Source organism: Oncorhynchus mykiss, chromosome 5 (assembly GCF_013265735.2).
Source record: "Oncorhynchus mykiss isolate Arlee chromosome 5, USDA_OmykA_1.1, whole genome shotgun sequence".
In the NCBI taxonomy this organism is placed as follows: Eukaryota; Metazoa; Chordata; class Actinopteri; order Salmoniformes; family Salmonidae; genus Oncorhynchus; species Oncorhynchus mykiss.
The window spans coordinates 1772267-1790582 of record NC_048569.1 but is presented as its reverse complement, the minus strand read 5'-3'; the positions used below and the strand labels follow the sequence as shown (position 1 = coordinate 1790582).

Here is an 18316-nt window from a genome sequence, read left to right as displayed (position 1 = left end):
AGGCAATATACTAAACAACCAAATATGAAGAATAAAAGCTGGTTTGTACTATGAGTGTGCTTGTAAATGTAATATGGGCGTTGGTAACCTCAGAGCGGTATCAGATTGTCCTTTTGTAAATTCAGAGCATTTCGGTCTCGGAGCGTTCAGAGCACACATTGGACGCTCTGGCCGATGAGTAGGGTTGAGCCGAGCGTTCTGACCTAACAGCAGTCAAACACCCAAGCCAACTGGCCAACGTTGATGAGCTACTTCCAGACACAAATGAGAGAACAGCGCACTGACCAGTTCACTCACCCTAGCAGATCTGGTTCGGCTGGCAAAAATATTATGTTTCATTGCCTACGTTTACTGACACCGGCCATGTTCAATGGGTGTTGAGTGTTGGTAAATTCATCAGTTATGCGCTCTATCACAGACGAGTGGTCTGAAATCGACATGTCCAGCCCACTCAAAAGAGAAAGCCCATCATGGCTAGTGGAAAGGTTGCTGCTTTTTCCAACTAAACCAAATAGGCTCTTAATTTAACAATTGTACACTGCTCAAAAAAATTAAGGGAACACTAAAATAACACATCCTAGATCTGAATGAAGTAAATATTCTTAAGTACTTTTTTCTTTACATAGTTGAATGTGCTGACAACAAAATCACACAATTATGGAAATCAAATTTATCAACCCATGGAGGTCTGGATTTGGAGTCACTCAAAATTAAAGTGTAAAACCACACTACAGGCTGATCCAACTGATGTAATGTCCTTAAAACAAGTCAAAATTAGGCTCGTAGTGTGTGGCCTCCACGTGCCTGTATGACCTCCCTACAACGCCCAGGCATGCTCCTGATGAGGTGGCGGATGGTCTCCTGAGGGATCTCCTCCCAGACCTGGACTAAAGCATCCACCAACTCCTGGACAGTCTGTGGTGCAACGTGGCATTGGTGGATGGAGCGAGACATGTCCCAGATGTGCTCAATTGGATTCAGGTCTGGGGAACGGGTGGGCCAGTCCATAGCATCAATGCCTTCCTCTTGCAGGAACTGCTGACACACTCCAGCCACATGAGGTCTAGCATTGTCTTGCGTTAGGAGGAACCCTGGGCCAACCGCACCAGCATATGGTCTCACAAGGGGTCTGAGGATCTCATCTCAGTACCTAATGGCAGTCAGGCTACCTCTGGCGAGTGCGGCCCCCCAAAGAAATACCACCCCACACCATGACTGACCCACCGCCAAACCGGTCATGCTGGAGGATGTTGCAGGCCGCAGAATGTTCTCCACGGCGTCTCCAGACTGTCACGTCTGTCACATGTGCTCAGTGTGAACCTGCTTTCTTCTGTGAAGAGCACAGGGCGTCAGTGGCGAATTTGCCAATCTTGGTGTCCTCTGGCAAATGCCAAACATCCTGCACGGTGTTGGGCTGTAAGAACAACCCCCACCTGTGGACGTCGGACCCTCATGGAGTCTGTTTCTGACCGTTTGAGCAGACACATGCACATTTGTGGCCTGCTGGAGGTCATTTTGAAGGGCTCTGGCAGTGCTCCTCCTGCTCCTCCTTGCACAAAGGCGGAGGTAGCGGTCCTGCTGCTGGGTTGTTGCCCTCCTACGGCCTCCTCCACGTCTCCTGATGTACTGGCCTGTCTCCTGATGTACTGGCCTGTCTCCTGGTAGCACCTCAATGCTCTGGACACTACGCTGACAGACACAGCAAACCTTCTTGCCACATCTCGCATTGATGTGCCATCCTGGATGATCTGCACTACCTGAGCCACTTGTGTGGGTTGTAGACTCCGTCTCATGCCACCACTAGAGTGAAAGCACCGCCAGCATTCAAAAGTGACTGAAACATCAGCCAGGAAGCATAGTAACAGAAGTGGTCTGGTCACCACCTGCAGAACCACTCCTTTATTGGGGGTGTCTTGCTAATTGCCTATAATTTCCACCTGTTGTCTATTCCATTTGCACAACAGCATGTGAAATTTATTGTCAATCAGTGTTGCTTCCTAAGTGGACAGTTTGATTTCACAGAAGCGTAATTGACTTGGAGTTACATTGTGTTGTTTAAGTGTTCCCTTAATTTTTTTGAGCAGTGATTTGTATTGACATAACATACAAAGTCTGTAATAAAGTTAATTATGGCAAGGCGACCGGAAAAATAACCAAATACAAACAGTGTAGCTATTCCCTCCGCAAGGCAATCAAACAAGCTAAGCGTCAGTGTAGAGACAGTCGAGTCGTAATTCAACGGCAAGGTCTACAGTCAATCACAGACAACAAAAAGAAAACCAGCCCAGTCGCAGACACCAATGTCTTGCTCCCAGACCAAATCCTTTGCTCGCTTTGAGGACAATACAGTGCCAATGACATGGCCCACTACCAAAACCTGCAGACTCTCCTTCACCGCAGCCAACGTGAGTAAAACATTTAAACGTGTTAACCCTCGCAAGTCTGCCGGCCCAGACGGTTTCCCTAGCCGCGTCCTCAGAGAATGCACAGACCAGCTGGCTGGTGTGTTTACAGACGTATTCAATAAATCCCTATCCGAGTCGGTTGTTCCCACATGCTTCATGAGGGCCACCATTGTTCCTGTTCCCAAAAAAGCTAAGGTACCGGAGCTGAACGACTATCACACTCACTTCCATCAAACATCTGCTATCTGAGCAGTTAACCGATCGCTGCAAGCTGTACATAGTCTATCGGTAAATAGCCCACCCATTTCTACCTACCTCATCCCCATACTGTTTTTATTTATTTACTTTTCTGCTCTTTTGCACACCAATATCTATCTACCTGTACATGACCATCTGATCATTTATCACTCCAGTGTTATTCATCTGCAAAATTTGAATTATTCGCCTACCTCCTCATGCCTTTTGCACACAATGTATATAGACTCCCCTTTTTTTTCTGTACTGTGTTATTGACTTGTTAATTGTTTACTTACTCCATGTGTAACTTTGTGTTGTCTGTTCACACTGCTATGCTTTATCTTGGCCAGGTCGCAGTTGCAAATGAGAACTTGTTCTCAACTAGCCTACCTGGTTAAATAAAGGTGAAATAAATAAAAATAAAAATCATGAAGTGCTTTGAGAGACCGGTCAAGGACCATTTCACGTCCACCCTACCTGACACCGTAGACCCACTCCAATTTGCTTACCGCCCCAATAGGTCCACAAACGAAGCAATCGCAATCACACTGACCTAACCCATCTGGACAAGAGGAATACCTATGTAAGAATGCTGTTCATCGAATAAAGCTCAGCATTTAACACCATAGCACCCTCCAAACTCGTCATTAAGCTAGAGACCCTGGGTCTGGATCCCACCCTGTGCAACTGGGTCCTTGACTTCCTGAAGGGCCACCCCTAGGTGGTGAGGGTAGGTAACATCTCCACCCCGCTGATCCTCAACACCAGGGCCCCACAAGTGTGCGTTCTCAGCCCTCTCCTGTACTCCCTGTTCACCCATGACTGCGTGGCAATGCACGCCACCAACTCAGTCATCAAGTTTGCAGACAACACTCCAGTGGTAGGCTCGATTACCAACAATGATGAGATGGCCTACAGGGAGGAGGTGAGGGCCCTCGGAGTGTGGCGTCAGGAAAATAACGTTTTGTTGATGTTGAGTGTGAGGTTGACAAAAAGGAGATGATCGTGGACTTCAGGAAACAGCAGAGGGAGCAACAGCGCCTCTTCAACCTCAGGAGTAACTGATTTTGTTGCACTACTTTGCTTTATCTTGGCCAGGTCGCATTTGTAAATGAGAACTTGTTCTCAACTGGCATCCCTGGTAAAATTAACTACACTAGGGTAGGGGGCAGTATTTGGAATTTTGGATGAAAAGCCTTCCCAAATTACACTGTCTGCTGCTCGGGCCCATAAACTAGAATATGCATATAATTGTCAGATTAGGATAGAAAATCCAAAACTTTCCAAAACTGTCAAAATATTGTCTGCGAGTTTAACAGAACTGATTTTGCAGGCAAAAACCTGAGGAAAATCCAACAAGTGCGTTTTTTCCTGAAAGCGCTTTGTTCCATTGGATGCCTTGCCTCCATGTAAAGGGATATGAACCAGATTCCTTTTCCTATGGCTTCCTCAATCTGTGAACAGTCTAGACAGTTTCAGGCTTTTATTTTGAAAAATTAGCGATAAAGAACCCATCTCGTCAGTGGATGGCTGGGTGCCAGCAGAGTTTCTCATGCACAGCCATATTCTCTCTCTCGCCTATGGAAGAAGCTACATTCCGGTTGACATTATCGATTATATTGTAAAAAGAACCTGAGGTTTGATTATAAAAAACATTTGACATGTTTGTGGACGTTACGGATACTATTACAGTAGTGGAGAGGGTAGTAAGTTTTAAGTTCCTCGGCGTACACATCACAGACAAACTGAATTGGTCCACCCACACAGACAGCATCGTGAAAAAGGCGCAGCAGCGCCTCTTCAACCTCAGGAGGCTGAAGAAATTTGGCTTGTCACCAAAAGCACACAAACTTCTACAGATGCACAATCGAGAGCATCCTGTCGGGCTGTATCACCGCCTGGTACAGCAACTGCTCCGCCCACAACCGTAAGGCTCTCCAGAGGGTAGTGAGGTCTGCACAACGCATCACCGGGAGCAAACTACCTGCCCTCCAGGACACCTACACCACCTGATGTCACAGGAAGGCCATAAAGATCAAGGACAACAACCACCCGAGCCACTGCCTGTTCACCCCGCTATCATCCAGAAGGCAAGGTAAGTACAGGTGCATCAAAGCTGGGACCGAGAGACTGAAAAACAGCTTCTATCTCAAGGCCATCAGACTGTTAAACAGCCACCACTAACATTGAGTGGCTGCTGCCAACACACTGACTCAACTCCAGCCACTTTAATAATGGGAATTGATGGGAAATGTAAAATATTTCACTAGCCACTTTAAACAATGCTACCTAATATAATCTTTACATACCCTACATTATTCATCTCATATGTATACGTATATACTGTACTCTATCTACTGCATCTTTATGTAATACATGTATCACTAGCCACTTTAACTATGCCACTTTGTTTACATACTCATCTCATATGTACAGTGCCTTGCGAAAGTATTCGGGCCCCTTGAACTTTGCGACCTTTTGCCACATTTCAGGCTTCAAACATAAAGATATAAAACTGTATTTGTTTGTGAAGAATCAACAACAAGTGGGACACAATCATGAAGTGGAACGACATTTATTGGATATTAACTTTTTTAACAAATCAAAAACTGAAAAACAGGGCGTGCAAAATTATTCAGCCCCCTTAAGTTAATACTTTGTAGCGCCACCTTTTGCTGCGATTACAGCTGTAAGTCGCTTGGGGTATGTCTATCAGTTTTGCACATCGAGAGACTGACATTTTTTCCCATTCCTCCTTGCAAAACAGCTCGAGCTCAGTGAGGTTGAATGGAGAGCATTTGTGAACAGCAGTTTTCAGTTCTTTCCACAGATTCTCGATTGGATTCAGGTCTGGACTTTGACTTGGCCATTCTAACACCTGGATATGTTTATTTTTGAACCATTCCATTGTAGATTTTGCTTTATGTTTTGGATCATTGTCTTGTTGGAAGACAAATCTCCGTCCCAGTCTCAGGTCTTTTGCAGACTCCATCCGGTTTTCTTCCAGAATGGTCCTGTATTTGGCTCCATCCATCTTCCCATCAATTTTAACCATCTTCCCTGTCCCTGCTGAAGAAAAGCAGGCCCAAACCATGATGCTGCCACCACCATGTTTGACAGTGGGGATGGTGTGTTCAGCTGCGTTGCTTTTACGCCAAACATAACGTTTTGCATTGTTGCCAAAAAGTTCAATTTTAGTTTCATCTGACCAGAGCACCTTCTTCCACATGTTTGGTGTGTCTCCCAGGTGGCTTGTGGCAAACTTTAAACGACACTTTTTATGGATATCTTTAATGGCTTTCTTGCCACTCTTCCATAAAGGCCAGATTTGTGCAATATACGACTGATTGTTGTCCTATGGACAGAGTCTCCCACCTCAGCTGTAGATCTCTGCAGTTCATCCAGAGTGATCATGGGCCTCTTGGCTGCATCTCTGATCAGTCTTCTTGTATGAGCTGAAAGTTTAGAGGGACGGCCAGGTCTTGGTAGATTTGCAGTGGTCTGATACTCCTTCCATTTCAATATTATCGCTTGCACAGTGCTCCTTGGGATGTTTAAAGCTTGGGAAATCTTTTTGTATCCAAATCCGGCTTTAAACTTCTTCACAACAGTATCTCGGACCTGCCTGGTGTGTTCCTTGTTCTTCATGATGCTCTCTGCGCTTTTAACGGACCTCTGAGACTATCACAGTGCAGGTGCATTTATACGGAGACTTGATTACACACAGGTGGATTGTATTTATCATCATTAGTCATTTAGGTCAACATTGGATCATTCAGAGATCCTCACTGAACTTCTGGAGAGAGTTTGCTGCACTGTAAGTAAAGGGGCTGAATAATTTTGCACGCCCAATTTTTCAGTTTTTGATTTGTTAAAAAAGTTAATATCCAATAAATGTCGTTCCACTTCATGATTGTGTCCCACTTGTTGATTCTTCACAAAAAAATACAGTTTTATATCTTTATGTTTGAAGCCTGAAATGTGGAAAAAGGTCGCAAAGTTCAAGGGGGCCGAATACTTTCGCATGGCACTGTATAGTAGATGAATTAAGCTTCAGTACTCTAGCAGTAGTTAAGCCATTTATTCTGAAAAGCCTAGTTTCTGCATTGGTCAAATTAGCTTTTGCATTTCCTGTCTTTTTTGGCTTCAGACAAAAGTAAATATTTCACTAAAACAATGTCTTAATTACGTTCAAGCAAAGACACAATTGAAATACCTTGGGTCTTGCAGCTGTGACCATTTGGTTCCAGCAGATATCCATGGTGACAGCGACACAGGAAGGAGCTGCGGGTGTTAAGGCAGGTGTGGCTGCAGACAGGCGGTAGGACCTCATTACACTCGTCAACATCCACACAGGACAAACCATTAGCCTGGAGCCGGAAGCCTGCAGCACAGATGCACCTCTGTAGGAGACAGAAGGACCACATGTCACAGCCAAACTTCTGTAGGCCAACAGGTTGGGTTTTGTTTTAATTCACCGGTCCATGGGGGCTTAGGGCTTGTGGCATTGTCTAGGGCATGTGACTAGGGTTAAGGCGTGTTGTGTGGCATGGTCTAGGGTGTGTAGCTAGGGCGTGGCGGGGGTCATCGCTGGGCTGCGGGTGTGAAAGATTCAGCAGTCCACAGGCATTACACCTAGTTAAAATATTCCTGTAGCTCTGTTGGAATAACTTTAATAGATCACTGACATCTTTTGGAAACGGAAGATGCTCTACATTGACTTAAGCCCAGCTCATAAATAGCCCACATTTACATATGTAGCCTAAGAAACAAGGTTCATGAAACTGATAACTTGCTAGTAACAGATGACATTCATATTCTGACCATCTGAAACTCACTAAGATAATACCGTTGATGATATAACCATGGATTGCTGCTGTAACATCTACCGAAAAGACAAATGCCAACGGGGCAGTGTTGCGGTCTATATTCAGAACCACATTCCTATAAAGTTGAGAGGATCTCATGTTAAATTCTGTTGAAGTAATAAGGCTACTGGTTTACCTCCATCACCTACAGACCATTCTGGTGGGAAGCTGCTATAGACCATGTTATCAGCCAGTATCTGGATAACATGTAAAATGCTTGATATGTTATCACAGGTGTATTTTCTGGGTGACCTAAATATTGACTGGCTTTCATTAAGCTGCCCACTCAAGAAAAAGCTTCACACTAGTGTCTGAAAACTGGTTCAGGTTCAGGTTCAGTAAACCTACCAGGGGAGATATACAGCACAGGAATGAAAACATGTCTTGATCACATCTTCAATTATGCTTTAGATATCTGCTTTAATGCATTAAAGCAGTATCCAAATCCATTGGATGTAGTGATCACAATATGGTAGCGATATCTAGGAAAGCTTAAGTTCCAAAGGCTGGGCCTAATAGTGTGTGTATAAGAGGGCATACAAAAACATTTGTATTGATTCCTATGACGTGAAGAATATTTGCTGGTCTGTGGCGTGTAATTAGGAGCAACCAGATACTGCATTTGACACAAAAAACGTTCTCAATACATCGCACAGACAGGAATAACGAATTCTCCGGGAAGATGACTGGTGTGTTTCATGATTAACAACTTATGGTGTGAGTCCAGGTACATTAATTCACCCGACCTAGAATCAAATGCCGACCGTATACCATCAAGAGAATTCTCTTCGGTTATAGTCACAGTGTATATATTCCCCTTCGAGCAGATACGACGGCCCTCAATTAACTACACTGGACTTCGTGCAAATTGGAAACATATCCTGAGGCCGTATTTATAGTAGCTAGCTAGTCTAAAAAAGCAGGTCTGAGGAAAATGCTACCAAAGTTCTAACACATTGCCTGTAGTACTCGCTCTTCAAAAACTCTCAGCCACTATTACTCTCCCTTCTGGAATGCCTGCAAGGCCCTCCCCCGCCTTTCCTTTCGGGAAAGTCAAATCAAAACTCCATTCCGATTTTCCCTTCCTATAGGCAGAAACTCAAAAAGGAAGTACAAGTGGTCTTGCAGGTCAATTCAACCATGGTCTGACCAATCGGAATCCAATCTTCAAGATTGTTTTGATATAGCGGACTGGGATATGTTCAGGGTTGCCTCAGTATAACCTTGATATTTATACTGACTGAGTTCATCAGGAAGTGTATAGGGTATGTTCCCACTCACTATTAAAACCTACCTAGTCCATAAACTGTGGATAGATGGCAGCAGTTGCACAAAACTGAATGTGCGAACCACCGCATTTAACCACGGCAAGGTGACTGGAGTCATGATTGTCCTGGAAGGATCCAAATAGGTCAGATCAGCTTGGCAATAAATAACTTCAGCCAGACCCCCTTTCAGTCGCAGAGGGGGGAGAGGGGAACTGGTGGGGGGGGGGAGGGGATGTGTGACAGCGATCACCCTGATGTAAATCAATTACAAGAACTTTCAGCCATCTTCCTTTCCAAATTCACACAGGAATAAGCTTTTGTTACAGACATTCGCCCGCCGAAACTAACACTTTCTAAAGCGAATACTGTCACAATATTTTTAACATAGAATGTGGGGAATGGTCAGAGGCGATCTAAAGAATGTCATTTGTGACCCGATTCAGGAAACTAGGCGTATGTCGCAAGTCACGACTTCACAGAAGAGATATTTGAACAAATCTCTTTGGGAAGTAAGTGCATTCGAACATGAACTTTCTTACGATTAAAATTGATAAATTAGGAGCCTTGTTGGTTAAGCCACAAAACGCTAGCAACCTTCCCATTAGCCATGATTGGCTGAGATGAGTGGGCTGGACATGCCAAGAGAGGCATTCAGATTTGTCTGCCATATTGAAGACTTTATTTGAGCTCGTCAGACTTGATAATCCTGTCTAATGCAGCTTTTTTTTAAGTAGTGGAGCTGCATAAGTGTTGCTCTCCAATTTTTGGAGGATCACGTTTTGAAATCAGTGGAATTAGAGTATGATAGCTAAGGAGACATAGAAAACAACAGTCTTCAGATTATATCTTCAAACTAAGGGCAACCGTGGTATTGCATTCCTGACAGGGTGACGCGTCCATGATGCATGTTGATGTATACAGGTAAGATAGCTAGCTACATTCGGATACACGTTTTCTAATTCCGACAGTGGTTTCATTTCAAGATAAAGTGGACTGTAAGCTAATGTTGGCTGGCATTACTTGTTTCCCAGAGCCGTTTGCTTTTCTAGTTATCGCCTAATGTTAGCTAGCTAACATTGGACCTGGTTGGTTAGCTCCCAGCACTGTGGCATTGTTGCCACTTCATTCATTGTTGTTTAACTAGCTAATGTTAGCTGGCTGCTTCGTTAGCTTACATTATGTGACGTGTCTACAGCACCCATTGAATATGGCCGCGGTCAGTAAAGGTCTGCAAAAAAACGTAATGAAATTGTTGCCAGCAGAGCGGTTTAGGCTGTTTATGTTATCCAGAGGTAAACCAATCATCGGCCAGAGCGTCAAATGTGCGCTCCAAGAGCAAAACAGGATGGTGGGGATAAAGCTTAAGAGGATGTGAACGATGCTGAATGGTGTAGACAGAGCCTTTCACTAGATACCAAAACATTCAAAGGCCATTTTCGCAATTGGGTTTACAAGTTGAGTTTACAACTTTCAAAGCAGAATTGCTTTCCAAAAACAATTTCACATTGCTACATAAGACCGAATCCAGGTGGTGAGTAACATTTGCTTATTTTGTAATGCCATTAAAAATAGAGGAAATACTGTGACTTGAAACGCATACACACACTGTGTGAAGTGTCCATCCTCGATGTTGTGTAAAATATGTGTTTTTGTTGATAATGTAATCAATTTCCTCTTAGAAACTTTTCTATAACTTTGTACAAGTAGTCACCGCCCCCTTAAAAAGGTCAGATGGCATGTCAGCCTCATGAACTGCCCCTTTTGAAGAACTGTATAAAATGTGTTAATTAACCTAGACCAGAAAGGCGTCGAGCTGCAGCTCACGTCTAAAGCGGTTTGAACTCTGAAATCTCAACGAGGTAGAGGCGAGAAGCTCACCTCCCGGACAAATCACTGGTACAGCTGATTAGCTGCCCTAAGTATCCAGAAAAGTTAATTTAAGTGGGACCATTCTACTACTCAACACCCCACTAGGAACCATTGAGCTAGCCAGCCGTGTCATCTTCAACGACTCATTTTCCAGAGCGAATGGAAGAACAGACGGATGGGGACCCCTGTTGGACAATCAGAGCGTTACAAGTGTGCCGTGGAATGGCCCAACCAACCCCTTTCCAAGGCCCTGTAGGAGAAATACACTAAGTACCAAATACATTCATGATTTTACTCCAAACAGAAGGTGGTTCATGTGCAAAGTACATTATTACTGTGAGAGTAGTTTCTAAATGTACCAAAGTATTATGTCTCTGCCTCTTGCCCTCCATGTCTTTTCTAATGATGTAAAATATAATCACTAGCCACTTTAAACAATGCTAATATAATATTTACATACCCTACATCATTCATCTCATATGTATACGTATATACTGTACTCTATATCATCTACTGCATATTTATGTAATACATGTATCACTAGCCACTTTAACTATGCCACTTTGTTTACATACTCATCTCATATGTATATACTGTACTCGATACCATCTACTGTATCTTGCCTATGTCGCTCTGTACCATCACTCATTCATATATCTTTATGTACATATTCTTTATCCCCTTACACGTGTCTATAAGGTAGTAGTTTTGGAATTGTTAGCTAGATTAGTTGGTTATTACTACATTGTCGGAACTTGAAGCACAAGCATTTCGCTACGCTCGCATTAACATCTGCTAACCATGTGTATGTGACAAATACATTTGATTTGATTTGATTTTAGAAGCCGCCATATCGTTGTCAGTCCACTAGGGACCTGTTTCTAATGTATTAAGTGTGTATGTATATCCGGTGTAACCATTTAGTTAGCAATTAAATAAACCAATGTGCAGCAGTGAATCATAAGGCTTTTGCAGATGCAGGAGGTTACGACTTTTCAGAATGATGATACGAGGTTATGATTTTAAAGGTTGACCACTTATGGATGTGATAGTAAAGACATGTAGAGTGTATATCGGGAGATGGTAACTTTAAACAGCTCGTGGTGCCCCAAATCCTAATGAGTTAATTGTTACATGATTAATTCAATTCAGTAACAATTAAACAGTTAGTTGATCAGATAAAAAGTAAAGTTATGACACTGGGAATATGGCAGAATACAAACAGTTTAGTTATGCCCTACGTAAGGCAACCACAGGCAAAACATCAGTACAGAGACAGTGGCGTCCCTATTGAACAGCTCAGACATATGTAGCAGGGACCCCAGACAATCACGGATTACAAAGGGAAAACCAGCCACGTCGGACACCGACGTCTTGCTCCGGGACAAGTTAAACGCCTTCTTCACCCTCTGAGGATAACATGGCACCACTGACGCAGGCCTCTCGAGGACTGTTGGCTCTCATTCTCCGTGGCCGACGTGAGTAAGACATTAAACCGTGTTAACCCTCGCATGGCTGGCAGCCCAGACATCCCTAGCCGCATTCTCAGAGACCAACTGGCTGGAGTGTTTACAGACATTAAATCTCTCCTTAGCCTAGTCTGCTGTCCCCATTTAATTCAAGATGTCCACCATTGTTTTCTTGGGTACAGGAACAAAGGTAACTAAATGACTATCATCCCGTAGCACTGGACACCTACTCATTCAAGGTTATTTCTTCTTTACTTTTTTCTACATTGTAGAATAGTGAATCCATCAAAACGGTTGTAACCCCCCCCAAGCATTTTACATTAGATTCTTCAAAGTAGTCACCCTTTGCCTTGACAGCGTTGCACTCTTCGCATTCTCTCAACCAGCTTCAGGAAGAATGATTTTCCAACAGTCTTGGAGTTCCCACACATGCTGAGCACGTGTTTGCGGCTTTTCCTTCACTCTGAGGTCCATCTCATCCCAATCTCAATTGGGTTGAGATTGGGTGAGTGTGGAGGCCGGGTCATCTGATGCAGCAGACCATCACTCTCCTTGGTAAAATAGCCCTTTCTAAATAATTGTCAGCTGCAAAGCACCCCCACATCACACCTCCATGCTTCAGGGTGGGGAAAAAACAAATCTAATTTTTTTGTCATACGCAGATGTTAATGCGAGTGTAGCAAAATTCTCTACACGTGGAGAAAATCTGTTCACCTACTGTCTGACACAGCGGTTGGAACCAAAAATCTCAAATTTGGACTCCGACCAAAGGACAAAATTCCACCACTAATGTCCATTGCTCGTGTTGCTTGGCACAATCAAATCTCATTCTTATTGGTGTCGTTTAGTGGTTTCTTTGCAGCAATTTGTACATGAATGCCTGATTCATGCAGTGTCCTCTGAACAGTTGATGTTGAGCTAGGTCTGTTAAATTGAACTCTGAAGCATTTGTATGGGCTGCAATATCCGAGGCTGGTAACTAATGAACTTATCCTCTGCAGCATAGGTAACTCAGTCTTCCTTTCCTGTGGTGGTCCTCATGAGAGCCAGTTCATCATTGTGCTAAATACTTGACATTTCCCAGATTGACTGACCTTCATGTCTTAAAGTAATGGACTGTTGTTTCTCTTTGCTTATTTGAGCTGTTCTTGCCATAATATGGACTTGATCTTTTACCAAATAGGGCTATCTTCTGTATACCAACCCTACCTTGTCACAACACAATTGACTTTTAAGCTGGTATTGTATGTCAAAATGCTGTTCATTGACGACAGCTCAGCCTTCAACATCATAGGATATTGGTCCGTCAGCAAGTCCAGGGTGGGGTTCAGCTTGTCCTCTAAGCTCATTAAGCTCGGGGCCCTGAGTCTGAACCCCGCCCTGTGCAACTGGGTCCTGGACTTGCTGACGGACCACCCCCAGGGGGTGAAGGTAGGACAACGCTGATCCTCAACACAGGGGACCCCTCCTGTACTCTGCTCAGCCCTCTCCTGTACTCTGCTCAGCCATGACTGCATGGCCACTCACACCTTCAACGCAATCAGAAAGTTTGCAGACAACAGTAGTAGGCCTGATTACCAACAAAGACAACAGCCTACAGGGAGGAGGTGAAGGTCCTGGTGAAGTGGTGCCAGGAAAATAACCTCTCAACGTCAAGGAGACGATGGTGGACTTCAGATATAGCACTCCCCCATCCAGATCAACGGGCGGCAGTGGAGAAGGTGAAAGGCTTAAAGTTCCTCAGTGTACACATCACTGACAAACTGAAATGGTCCACAGTGTGGTGAAGGCGCAACAGCTCCCTTCAACCTCAGGAGGCTGAAGAAATTTGGCTTGTCACCTAAAACAAACTTTTACAGCTACGCAATTGAGAGCATCCTGTCGGGCTGTATCACCGCCTGGTACTGCAACTATGCCACCCACAACAGCAGGGTTCTCCAGAGGGTGGTGCGGTCTGCCCAACGCATCACTGTGGGCTAACTACCTGCCCTCCAGGACACCTACAGCACCCGACATCACAGGAAGGCCAGAAAAGAACATCAAGGACATCCACCCGAGCCACGGCCTGTTCACCCCGCAATCATCCAGAAGGCGAGGTCAGTACAGGTTCATCAAAGCTGGACCCAAGAGACTGAAAAACATCTCAAAGCCATTACGCTTAAATAGCCATCACTAGCCGGCCTCCAACCAGTACCCTGCCCTGAACTTAGTCATTGTCACCACCCACTTACTCAACCCTACAGAGGCTTCTTGTACATAGACATGGAATCCCTGTTAATGGAACACTGATCACTTTAATGTTCACATACTGTTGTACTCATTTCATATGTATATACTGTATTTTAAATCAATGCCATCCTGTTCAACTATTGCTGTATACACACACACACACTGTTCTACAGATAAAATATTTTGTATATCCACGTACTGTCTCATACAGCCCCTTCTAACCACCCATATTTACACTCCGGACTCCAACGTTGCTCATTCTAGTATTCATATAGTTCTTAATTCCATTATTTTTCTTTCAGATCTGTGTGTATAGTTGTGAATTGTTAGATATTACTGCAGTGCTGGAGCTAGGAACAAGCATTTCTCTACACCCGCAACACCTGCTAAATATGTGAATGTGTATGTGACCAATACAATTTGGATGGAAACTGAGGATAACTGGATGATATTGCCACTCCTATTTGCCATATCTTCAATCTAAGCCTACAAGATAGTGTGCCCTCATTCCTAGAGGGAAGCTAAAGTAATTCCGCTACCCCAAAATAGTAAAGCCCCCTTTACTGGCTCAGATACAAAGGTTTGTTAACAGGCTATCTAGTCAATCAAAAGTTTACTATACTATTTTACAGTAAAGAAATGTACATACTTTCAGCATGCTTGTAGGGAAAGGCATACAACATACATGCCACTTACAAAAATGACTGATTGGCTGAGAGAAATGTATGATAAAAGATTGTGGCTGCTATTTTGTTAGAGTTCTGTGCAGCTTTTGACATTATCGATCACAGTCCGCTGCTGGATAAACTTGTTTTATGCTTTACAACCCCTGCTATATTGTGGATAAAAAGTTAGCTGTCTATTAGAGGGTGTTCTTTAAAGGAAGATGTTAACGCAACTGTAGCAAAATGCTTGTGCTTCTAGTTCCGACAGTAGTAACAGCAGTAATACCTAACACACAAAGTGAATGTGTGGAATAAGAATAGGTAGATATAAAAATATGGATGAGCGATGCAGAGCGGCAAGATGCAGTAGATGTTATAAAATACAATATATACATATGAGAAGAGTAATGCAAGATATGTATTATTAAAAGTATTAAATGTATTATTAAAACATTATTAAAGTGACTAGTGATCCATTTAATAAAATGGCCAATTATTTTGAGTATGTATGTAGGCAGTAGCCTTTCTGTGCTACTAATTGCTGTTTAACAGTCTTGAGATGGAAGCTGTTTTTCAGTCTCGGTCCCAGCTTTAATGGACCTATACTGACCTTTTTTTGATTCATTTCACATTTATTTAACCAGGTAAGCTAGTTGAGAACAAGTTCTCATTTACAACTGCGACCTGTCAAAGATAAAGCAAAGCGACAGAAACAGGGTGGAATGAAATGTAATAAACAAGAAATTGTCTACAAGAAATTGTCTACAAGAAATTGTCTACATACAGTGTGTGCAAATGGCATGAGGTGGTAAGGCAATAAATAGGCCATAGTAGCAAAGTAATTACAATTTAGCAGATTAATACTGGAGTGATAGATGAGCAGAAGGTGTGCAAGTAGTGATACTGGTGTGCAAAAGAGCAGCAAAGTAAATAAAAACAATATGGGGATGAGGTAGGTAGATTGGATGGGCTATTTACAGATGGACTATGTACAGCTGCAGCAATCAGTTAGCTGATGTTTAGTGAGGGAAATGTAAGTATCCAGTGTAAGTCTGAACCGTCCAGAGTAGTGATGCTAGTCAGGCGGGCGGGTGCAGGCATCAAACGGTTTAAAAGCATGCATTTGGTGTTGCTAGCATGTTAGAGCAGTTGGAGGCCACAGAAAGAGTGTTGTATGGCATTGAAGCTCGTTTGGAGGTTAGTTTACAGTGTCCAAAAAAGGGCCAGATGTATACAGAATGCTGTAGTCTGCGTAGAGGTGGAACAGGGAATCACCCACAGCAAGAGCAACATCATTGATATATACAGAAGAGTCGGCACGAGAATTGAACCCTATGGTACCCCCATAGACTGCCAGAGGTCTGAACTATCTGCGAAGTAGTTGGGGAACCAGGCGCCGCAGTCATTTGAGAAAGCCGATAAGAATACTTTGACAGTTGAATGCCTTGGCCAGGTCGATGAATACAGCTGCACAGTTTGGTCTTTTATCAATGGCGGTTATGATTTCGTTTAGGACCTTGAGCATGGCTGAGGTGCACCCGCGTCCAGCTCAGAAACCGGATTGCACAGCGGAGGAGATAGAGGGATTCCAAATGGTCAGTGATCTGTTTATTAACTTGGCTTTTAAAGACTTTAGAAAGGCAGGGCAGGATGATGGGTGTAACAGTTTGGGTCTAAAGTGTCTCACCCTTTGAAGAGGGGGATGACCGCAGCAGCTTTCCAATCTTTAGGGATCTCTGAGAAAAAGAGAGGTTGAACAGACTGGTAATAGGGGTTGCGGAGCGGTTGGGGTAGCCAGGAGGAAAGCATGGCCAGCCGTAGAGAAATGCTTATTGAAATTGATTATCATGGATTTATCGGTGGTGACCGTGCCGCCTAGCCTCAGTGCAGTGGGCAGCTGGGAGGAGGTGCTCTTGTTCTCCATGGACTTTAGTGTCAAAACATTTTAGTTTTGCTGGCAATGACAGCTGACATCCTCATTGAAAACTGCATAGGTGTATTTGGAGGGCAAGTTGGTCAGGATAATATCTATGAGGGTGCCCATGTTTTCTGATTTAGGGTTCTACCTGGTGGTTTCCTTGATAATGTGTGTGAGATTGAGGGCATAGCTTAGATTGTAGGACTACTGGGGTGTTAAGCATATCCCAGTTAAGGTCAGAACGAATCAACTCTGAAGACAGATGGGGGGCAATCAATTCACATATTGATTGTCCAGGTGTCCAGGGCACAGCTGGGAGCTGAGGGGGATCTATAACAGGCGGCAAGATAGACTTATTTCTGGAGAGATTCATTTTTTCAATTAGAGGGGCGAACTGTCTGAGCATAGACCTGGAAAGTATGACAGAACTTTGCAAGCCATCTCTGCAGTGATAGAACTGCCAAAGGGGGAGGAGTTGCAATCTTGACAGAAAATGTTGTAGTTGGGTATGGAATTCTGAATTTTTGGTGGCCTTCCTGAACCAGGATTCAGACACAGCAAGGACATCAGGGTTGGCGGAGTGTGCAAAAGCAGTAAGTAAAACAAAGTTAGAGAGGAGGCTTCTGATGTAACATGCATGAAACCAATGTATATTCCACACGCAGGGCTCTGGATTAGCCTCCACATCACCCGAGGAACAGGGGAGTAGGATGAGGGTACGGCTAAAGCAAAACTGGTTGTCTAGTGCGTTGGGGACAGAATAAAAGGAGCAGATTTCTGGGCGTGGTAGAATAGATTCAGGCCAAAATGTGCAGACAGGGGTATGGTGGGGTGCGGGTACAGTGGAGGTAAACCCAGGCAATGAGTGATAAGAGTGGTTGCATCTCTGGACATGCTGGTTATACTGGGTGAGGTCACCGCATGTGTGGGAGGTGGGACAAAGGAGGTATCTAAGGCATATGCAGTGGGACTAGGGGCTCTGCAGTAAACTAAAACAATGATAATTATCCTAAACAGTATACAAGGCATATTGACATTTGAGAGAGACAAAGCGAGGCATAAAGCAATCACAGGTGTTGATTGGGAGAGCTAACTAAGTCAACAACGGGTAAGACAACAGCTAATCAGCTAAGTCAACAACAGGTTCAATGGCGATGAATGGGCAGAGAGGGTCGGTTAACTACACACAGGGCCTGAGTGCGGGGCTAGGGCCGACAGAAACAAAGGTAAACAATGTGGAGTACCGTGATAAATTAAGTCCAGCAGGCATCAGCTATGTAGCAAAGTAATCATAGGGTCCAGTGTAGTGCAATGGATGAAATAGGGAAACGCTAGGTCGTTACTACGCTAGTACGCGGGAGCAACGGCGTTTAAAGTTAGCGGTCCGG

At 43.9% G+C, this 18316-nt stretch overlaps 1 protein-coding gene across 8 annotated transcripts in view; it reads right to left on the bottom strand.

Moving 5' to 3' along the window:
- Positions 1-18316, bottom strand: part of LOC110523072 (low-density lipoprotein receptor-related protein 2-like) — a 119401-nt gene that overhangs the window by 38361 nt on the left and 62724 nt on the right. For all 8 annotated transcript variants that reach the window (XM_036976601.1, XM_036976600.1, XM_036976594.1 and 5 more), the window contains one exon: positions 6859-7045. In XM_036976601.1, the coding sequence (XP_036832496.1) occupies positions 6859-7045 (187 nt within the window). The remainder of the gene's footprint in view (positions 1-6858; positions 7046-18316) is intronic.